The sequence below is a fragment of the Scomber scombrus genome, chromosome 18, assembly GCF_963691925.1.
Source record: "Scomber scombrus chromosome 18, fScoSco1.1, whole genome shotgun sequence".
In the NCBI taxonomy this organism is placed as follows: domain Eukaryota; kingdom Metazoa; phylum Chordata; class Actinopteri; order Scombriformes; family Scombridae; genus Scomber; species Scomber scombrus.
In genome coordinates this window covers 147,412-157,932 of record NC_084987.1, presented here as the reverse complement: position 1 = coordinate 157,932, position 10,521 = coordinate 147,412, and the positions used below count along the sequence as shown (strand labels likewise).

General features: G+C 41.8%; 1 protein-coding gene across 1 annotated transcript in view; it reads right to left on the bottom strand.

Moving 5' to 3' along the window:
• Positions 1-2,841: 2,841 nt before the first annotated feature.
• Positions 2,842-10,521, bottom strand: part of crhr1 (corticotropin releasing hormone receptor 1) — a gene marked incomplete at its 5' end in the record, with an annotated part of 19,550 nt that continues 11,870 nt past the window's right edge. The window contains 5 exons of the mRNA XM_062438596.1: positions 2,842-2,982; positions 3,139-3,180; positions 4,400-4,538; positions 10,304-10,389; positions 10,498-10,521. The exon at positions 10,498-10,521 is cut by the window's right edge and continues 49 nt beyond it. Of these exons, the coding sequence (XP_062294580.1) occupies positions 2,842-2,982; positions 3,139-3,180; positions 4,400-4,538; positions 10,304-10,389; positions 10,498-10,521 (432 nt within the window). The remainder of the gene's footprint in view (positions 2,983-3,138; positions 3,181-4,399; positions 4,539-10,303; positions 10,390-10,497) is intronic.

Below are 10,521 nucleotides of genomic sequence, written 5' to 3'. Positions count from 1 at the left end.
ACACTCTATAATGTCCCCTGGTTGGTCCCAGTACATCTCTGACCCACAGAGAGGATACAACATGTAGACATGATTATATTCACTCACATCACTTAAAGATACCAGCAGTTAAAGCAGAGTTATATATAAGTTAATATGTTTAAAAAGAGACACTACCACCTATATTTGAGTTATTGTGTCTTCAGTCCTGATTTCACTGTAATCTGTTAGTTGTTGCAATACCTAAACATGACAATAGATGGCGCATTAAGCACTATACACTGCTGTGATGAAGCATAACTTATTTAACTTATTTTAATAATGAAATGTACCCAAATCAACTGTAATAGTCAAAATTACTTCCATCATTTCTTATCCTGCATTTAAATGTTCAACACTTCATAGTTATGTCTTTTATAAAGTCTTTTTAACACTTTACAATATTAATAAGAGGAATGCAGCTACTACCTGATCTTTTATATGTCCTGTTGGAGCTGCTGGATGCAGCCACTGACTGAATCTATGTTCCTCTTCTGGAGCTTGGCATAGCAGAGGTCTACATGTGGCCAGATGTGGTGAAACAGCCTCAGAAAGAGCTCAGCAATGCTAAGTCTGCTAAAAACAACTTAGCTTCATGCTATTGTCTCGATGGCTGCAGCTTTCTGTTTGATTTTTTTCAGAGAGTTGTTTTAGGTCTCGTTCCCCTGTCGTTGTCCACAACGTTTCGGTGCTGACACTTTGAAACAGCAAACAGATAAAGCAATAAAAGGAATAACTCACACTGCATCCAGCTAGCCAGCTCCGTTTATCATAACAGCAGCAGGAGATACTCTCAGCTCCTCCATCACCTGCTGCTGCTTTATCCCCTTTCTCTCTTCTAGTGAAAGTCTTGTGAAATGATGTTTTTATAGAGATATTACAGAATAATCTTCTTTAATTTCCGCGGAGCCACTTTAACGTCATCTCCTGAACCTACCGTCAGCAGGAGTTTGGGTGACAGGAGCTGACGGGGGGGGGGGGGGGGGGGGGCAATCACAGTAGATTAAAAAACATGAAACAACAACAATTTGCTGCCAATAAAAGTGGGCGTGGGAAAACTGAAGGAAGCCAATCAGAGAGCAGCTTCAGGTCATGTGCTTGTCCAAAGTTTGAGGGCTTGCATTGACTCCCATGAGGCCGGTGCCCCACATACAGGAAGTACATATAGAAGTTAATAAAATACCATTTGTAATGGATTCATAATGAATGCTGACAGGTGCTGAGAGACTAACAGATGCATTTTACAAGCAAATACTTTTTATTTCATAATGATTTAGCTTTATCTAATTCATTTATATTTAATATGTTTAAGTAGACTTTCTCTGGATATGTGGAGGCGACGCGTTAACCAGCCGCCACTGTTGGTCCTCATGTCTCTGAAACTATACATTTAATATTTACAAAACTTTATCAAAATTTTCCAGCTAATAATTAATGCCTTTACTTAAAACACACACACACACACACACACACACACACACACACACACACACACACACACACACACACACACACACACACACACACACACACACACACACAGAGTTTCTTCCTGAGTGTTTCCTCGTTGGTTCTCAATACTGGTACTAAGTATACTATTGTTACCATGGTTACTGTGGTTACTAAGGTTACAGTGGTTACCATGGTTACTAAGGTGTTAATGATCACTAATCAGTCGTGTTCACTGCGTCGCCATGGCAACTACAAAACAGACAAGAGACAGGAGCTAAAACGGCCTGTTTCAGACAGAGGCTGAACTGAAGGATCAGTAGAATATTAATATAGAGCTGAAATCTAAATAATAAACCTTATTTAATACATCTAAAGGTTGTCATGAAGCTGTTACACACTCACATGTTTGTAATTGGTTGAAGTCAGTTCTAATTAGTTTAGTTCATTTTACGTGGTTGTAATCTGTGAGTTTGGCACCAAAACAAACATCCATCAGTTTGTGTTGAGCAGAAGAACCTGAAGAGACATTCACAGTCAGCATATTGGAGCGCCACCTGGTGGCCAATCAGCTCTCTGACGTGTAGCTTCACCTCCAGCTGCAGAGACACAGACCTGCAACATCATATCTATCTATATCTATATCTATAGTACTATAGTAGTACTATCTATCTATATCTATATCTCTATATATAGCACTATAGTAGTACTATCTATCTATATCTATAGTACTATAGTAATACTATCTATCTATATCTATATCTATAGTACTATAGTAGCAGCTGATTGGTCAGAACATGATGAGCGATGGGTCCTGTGGAAGCAGCTGATTGGTCAGAACATGATGAGCGATGGGTCCTGTGGAAGCAGCTGATTGGTCAGAACATGATGAGCGATGGGTCCTGTGGAAGCAGCTGATTGGTCAGAACATGATGAACGATGGGTCCTGTGGAAGCAGCTGATTGGTCAGAACATGATGAACGATGGGTCCTGTGGAAGCAGCTGATTGGTCAGAACATGATGAGCGATGGGTCCTGTGGAAGCAGCTGATTGGTCAGAACATGATGAGCGATGGGTCCTGTGGAAGCAGCTGATTGGTCAGAACATGATGAACGATGGGTCCTGTTGAAGCAGCTGATTGGTCAGAACATGATGAGCGATGGGTCCTGTGGAAGCAGCTGATTGGTCAGAACATGATGAGCGATGGGTCCAGACAGACAGGTTGTGTCTGATTGGATCCATATGTTTGTATCCTGCACTGTGATTGGCTGACCTGAATCAGGTCCACAGAAAAAAAGCCTCTGATTCGCTGAGAGGGATGACATCATTGATGTGACTGATTTGCTGCCATGGAGACAGTCTGAGGGTCAGAGGTCAGAGGTCAGAGGACTGTTTAATACTGTGGAAGGACACACGGCTCGGGGAGGTCGGCAGTGACGTGGCGCGCACCACCCGGCTCCGGAGGGAGTGACGGTCCTGCCAACGTATCCAACGCTTCCTGACTGCAGAGCGGACCTACACACACACACACACACACACACACACACGCACACACACACACACACACACACACACACACACACACACACACACACACACACACACACACAGGTAAATACTGGATATGACCACCAACATTGTGCACAAACAGAAAGATAAAGAATGAATTACCTCACTGTTCAGGAAACAGTAGAACACCGACACAAAGAAACCCTGCAGAGACAGAGGTTAAAGGTCAAGTTAGGCTTCTCTGTCTGAGGTTAAAGGTCAAGTTAGGCTTCTCTGTCTGAGGTTAAAGGTCAAGTTAGGCTTCTCTGTCTGACGTTAAAAGTCAAGTTAGGCTTCTCTGTCTGAGGTTAAAGGTCAAGTTAGGCTTCTCTGTGTCTGAGGTTAAAGGTCAAGTTAGGCTTCTCTGTCTGAGGTTAAAGGTCAAGTTAGGCTTCTCTGTCTGAGGTTAAAGGTCAAGTTAGGCTTCTCTGTCTGAGGTTAAAGGTCAAGTTAGGCTTCTCTGTCTGAGGTTAAAGGTCAATTTAGGCTTCTCTGTGTCTGAGGTTAAAGGTCAAGTTAGGCTTCTCTGTGTCTGAGGTTAAAGGTCAAGTTAGGCTTCTCTGTCTGAGGTTAAAGGTCAATTTAGGCTTCTCTGTGTCTGAGGTTAAAGGTCAAGTTAGGCTTCTCTGTGTCTGAGGTTAAAGGTCAATTTAGGCTTCTCTGTGTTTGAGGTTAAAGGTCAAGTTAGGCTTCTCTGTGTCTGAGGTTAAAGGTCAAGTTAGGCTTCTCTGTGTCTGAGGTTAAAGGTCATGTTAGGCTTGTCTGTCTGAGGTTAAAGGTCAAGTTAGGCTTCTCTGTGTCTGAGGTTAAAGGTCAAGTTAGGCTTCTCTGTGTTTGAGGTTAAAGGTCAAGTTAGGCTTCTCTGTGTCTGAGGTTAAAGGTCAAGTTAGGCTTCTCTGTGTTTGAGGTTAAAGGTCATGTTAGGCTTCTCTGTGTCTGAGGTTAAAGGTCAAGTTAGGCTTCTCTGTGTCTGAGGTTAAAGGTCAAGTTAGGCTTCTCTGTGTCTGAGGTTAAAGGTCATGTTAGGCTTCTCTCTGTCTGAGGTTAAAGGTCAAGTTAGGCTTCTCTGTGTCTGAGGTTAAAGGTCAAGTTAGGCTTCTCTGTGTTTGAGGTTAAAGGTCAAGTTAGGCTTCTCTGTGTTTGAGGTTAAAGGTCATGTTAGGCTTCTCTGTGTCTGAGGTTAAAGGTCAAGTTAGGCTTCTCTGTGTCTGAGGTTAAAGGTCAAGTTAGGCTTCTCTGTGTCTGAGGTTAAAGGTCATGTTAGGCTTCTCTGTGTTTGAGGTTAAAGGTCAAGTTAGGCTTCTCTGTGTCTGAGGTTAAAGGTCATGTTAGGTGTCTCTGTGTGTGAGGATGATGAAGGTGTGATGAAGGTGTGATGAAGGACCTGGAAGGACTCCAGTATGGAGTTAAAGTAGATGAAGACGATCTGAGCCACTTCATCTTCTCCTCCAGGATTCACAAAGAACAGCATGTAAGTGATTCCCAGCAGAGGCAGCAGCACCAGGGTTGCTTTCACTGCCTTCCTGCAGGGAGACGAGCTTTCAGCACAGACAGCACAGACATTACATACATTACAGACATTACAGACATTACAGACATTACAGACATTACAGACATCACAGACATTACAGACATCACAGACATTACAGACATTACAGACATTACAGACAGCACAGACATTACAGACATTACAGACAGCACAGACATTACAGACATTACAGACAGCACAGACAGCACAGACAGCACAGACATTACAGACATTACAGACAGCACAGACAGTACAGACATTACAGACATTACAGACAGCACAGACAGTACAGACATTACATACATTACAGACATTACAGACATTACAGACATTACAGACATCACAGACAGCACAGACATTACATACATTACAGACATTACAGACATTACAGACAGCACAGACATTACAGACATCACAGACATCACAGACAGCACAGACATTACAGACATTACAGACATTACAGACATTACAGACATTACAGACAGCACAGACATTACAGACAGCACAGACATTACAGACATCACAGACATTACAGACATTACAGACATTACAGACATTACAGACATTACAGACAGCACAGACAGCACAGACATTACAGACAGCACAGACAGCACAGACATTACAGACATTACAGACATTACATACATTACAGACATTACAGACAGCACAGACATTACAGACATTACAGACATTACAGACATTACAGACAGCACAGACAGCACAGACATTACAGACAGCACAGACAGCACAGACATTACAGACATTACAGACATTACAGACATTACAGACATTACAGACATTACAGACATTACAGACAGCACAGACAGCACAGACATTACAGACAGTACAGACAGCACAGACATTACAGACATTACAGACAGCACAGACATCACAGACAGCACAGACATTACAGACATCACAGACAGCACAGACATTACAGACATTACAGACATTACAGACAGCACAGACATTACAGACATTACAGACATTACAGACATTACAGACAGTACAGACATTACAGACATTACAGACAGTACAGACAGCACAGACATTACAGACAGCACAGACATTACAGACATTACAGACAGCACAGACATTACAGACAGCACAGACATCACAGACATTACAGACATTACAGACATTACAGACAGCACAGACATTACAGACAGCACAGACATTACAGACATCACAGACATTACAGACATTACAGACATTACAGACATTACAGACAGCACAGACATTACAGACATTACAGACAGTACAGACATTACAGACAGCACAGACATTACAGACAGCACAGACATTACAGACATTACAGACAGTACAGACATTACAGACAGCACAGACAGCACAGACATTACAGACAGCACAGACATTACAGACATTACAGACAGACAGCACAGACATTACAGACAGTACAGACAGCACAGACATTACAGACAGCACAGACATTACAGACAGCACGGACATTACAGACAGTACAGACAGCACAGACAGCACAGACATTACAGACAGTACAGACAGCACAGACATTACAGACATTACAGACATTACAGACAGCACAGACATTACAGACAGCACAGACATTACAGACAGCACAGACATTACAGACATTACAGACAGTACAGACAGTACAGACATTACAGACAGCACAGACATTACAGACAGCACAGACATTACAGACATTACAGACAGCACAGACATTACAGACAGCACAGACATTACAGACATTACAGACATTACAGACAGCACAGACATTACAGACAGCACAGACATTACAGACAGCACAGACATTACAGACATTACAGACAGCACAGACATTACAGACAGCACAGACATTACAGACATTACAGACATTACAGACAGCACAGACATTACAGACATTACAGACATTACAGACATTACAGACATTACAGACAGCACAGACAGCACAGACATTACAGACAGCAAAGACAGCACAGACAGCACAGACATTACAGACAGCAAAGACAGCACAGACAGCACAGACATTACAGACAGCAAAGACAGCACAGACATTACAGACAGCACAGACATTACAGACAGCAAAGACAGCACAGACATTACAGCCATTACAGACATTACAGACAGCAAAGACAGCACAGACATTACAGACATTACAGACATTACAGACAGTACAGACATTACAGACATTACAGACATTACAGACAGTACAGACATTACAGACATTACAGCACAGACATTACAGACAGCACAGACATTACAGACAGCACAGACAGTACAGACATTACAGACATTACAGACAGCAAAGACAGCACAGACATTACAGACATTACAGACATTACAGCCATTACAGACATTACAGACAGTACAGACAGCACAGACATTACAGACAGCACAGACATTACAGACATTACAGACATTACAGACATTACAGACAGTACAGACATTACAGACAGTACAGACATTACAGACATTACAGACATTACAGACAGTACAGACATTACAGACAGTACAGACATTACAGACATTACAGACATTACAGACAGCACAGACATTACAGACAGCACAGACATTACAGACATTACAGACATTACAGACATTACAGACAGTACAGACATTACAGACATTACAGACATTACAGACAGCACAGACATTACAGACATTACAGACATTACAGACATTACAGACAGCACAGACATTACAGACATTACAGACATTACAGACATTACAGACAGCACAGACAGCACAGACATTACAGACAGCACAGACAGCACAGACATTACAGACATTACAGACATTACAGACAGCACAGACATTACAGACATTACAGACATTACAGACATTACAGACAGTACAGACATTACAGCACAGACATTACAGACATTACAGACATTACAGACAGCACAGACATTACAGACATTACAGACATTACAGACAGCACATACATTACAGACATTACAGACATTACAGACAGTACAGACAGCACAGACATTACAGACAGCACAGACATTACAGACATTACAGACATTACAGACATTACAGACAGTACAGACATTACAGACAGTACAGACATTACAGACATTACAGACATTACAGACAGTACAGACATTACAGACAGTACAGACATTACAGACATTACAGACATTACAGACAGCACAGACATTACAGACAGCACAGACATTACAGACATTACAGACATTACAGACATTACAGACAGTACAGACATTACAGACATTACAGACATTACAGACAGCACAGACATTACAGACATTACAGACATTACAGACAGCACAGACATTACAGACATTACAGCCATTACAGACATTACAGACAGCACAGACAGCACAGACATTACAGACAGCAAAGACAGCACAGACAGCACAGACATTACAGACAGCAAAGACAGCACAGACAGCACAGACATTACAGACAGCAAAGACAGCACAGACATTACAGACAGCACAGACATTACAGACAGCAAAGACAGCACAGACATTACAGACATTACAGACATTACAGACAGTACAGACATTACAGACATTACAGACATTACAGACATTACAGACATTACAGACATTACAGACATTACAGACATTACAGACATTACAGACAGTACAGACATTACAGACATTACAGCACAGACATTACAGACAGCACAGACATTACAGACAGCACAGACAGTACAGACATTACAGACATTACAGACAGCAAAGACAGCACAGACATTACAGACAGCACAGACATTACAGACATTACAGCCATTACAGACATTACAGACAGTACAGACAGCACAGACATTACAGACAGCACAGACATTACAGACATTACAGACATTACAGACATTACAGACAGTACAGACATTACAGACAGTACAGACATTACAGACATTACAGACATTACAGACAGTACAGACATTACAGACAGTACAGACATTACAGACATTACAGACATTACAGACAGCACAGACATTACAGACAGCACAGACATTACAGACATTACAGACATTACAGACATTACAGACAGTACAGACATTACAGACATTACAGACATTACAGACAGCACAGACATTACAGACATTACAGACATTACAGACAGCACAGACATTACAGACATTACAGACATTACAGACATTACAGACAGCACAGACAGCACAGACATTACAGACAGCACAGACAGCACAGACATTACAGACATTACAGACATTACAGACAGCACAGACATTACAGACATTACAGACATTACAGACAGTACAGACATTACAGCACAGACATTACAGACATTACAGACATTACAGACAGCACAGACATTACAGACATTACAGACATTACAGACAGCACATACATTACAGACATTACAGACATTACAGACATTACAGACATTACAGACATTACAGACAGCACAGACATTACAGACATTACAGACATTACAGACAGCACATACATTACATACATTACAGACATTACAGACATTACAGACATTACAGACAGCACAGACATTACAGACATTACAGACATTACAGACATTACAGACATTACAGACATTACAGACAGCACAGACATTACAGACAGTACAGACATTACAGACATTACAGACATTACAGACATTACAGACAGCACAGACATTACAGACATTACAGACATTACAGACATTACAGACAGCACAGACATTACAGACATTACAGACATTACAGACATTACAGACATTACAGACATTACAGACAGCACAGACATTACAGACAGTACAGACATTACAGACATTACAGACATTACAGACATTACAGACAGCACAGACATTACAGACATTACAGACATTACAGACATTACAGACAGCACAGACATTACAGACATTACAGACATTACAGACAGCACAGACATTACAGACATTACAGACATTACAGACAGCACAGACATTACAGACATTACAGACATTACAGACAGCACAGACATTACAGACATCACAGACATTACAGACATTACAGACAGCACAGACATTACAGACAGCACAGACAGCACAGACAGCACAGACAGCACAGACATTACAGACAGCACAGACAGTACAGACAGCACAGACAGCACAGACATTACAGACAGCACAGACATTACAGACATTACAGACAGCACAGACATTACAGACATTACAGACATTACAGACATTACAGACAGCACAGACAGCACAGACATTACAGACAGCACAGACAGTACAGACATTACAGACATTACAGACAGCACAGACATTACAGACATTACAGACAGCACAGACAGTACAGACATTACAGACAGCACAGACATTACAGACATTACAGACATCACAGACATTACAGACAGCACAGACAGCACAGACATTACAGACATTACAGACATCACAGACATTACAGACATTACAGACAGCACAGACATTACAGACATTACAGACATTACAGACAGTACAGACATTACAGACACCACAGACATTACAGACAGACAGCACAGACATTACAGACAGCACAGACAGCACAGACAGCACAGACAGCACAGACAGCACAGACAGACAGCACATACATTACAGACAGCACAGACAGCACAGACAGACATTACAGACATCACAGACATTACAGACATTACAGACATCACAGACAGCACAGACATTACAGACAGCACAGACAGCACAGACATTACAGACAGCACAGACAGCACAGACAGCACAGACATTACAGACATTACAGACAGCACAGACAGCACAGACAGTACAGACAGACATTACAGACAGTACAGACAGCACAGACAGTACAGACAGTCCCACCTGTACTGGATGGTCTCGGAGGTGGTGGATGCTCTCAGTTTGGTCATCAGGATCCGAACGATGTTGAACAGGAAGACGAAGTTAATCTAAAGACGACAAAATGTTTTAATTAAAGCTCAGAGACAGCAGGAGGAGGGCTGGAGGTGTTCTTACCAGCAGGACCAGGATCATGGGACCCAGGTTTGTGTTCTTACCAGCAGGACCAGGATCATGGGACC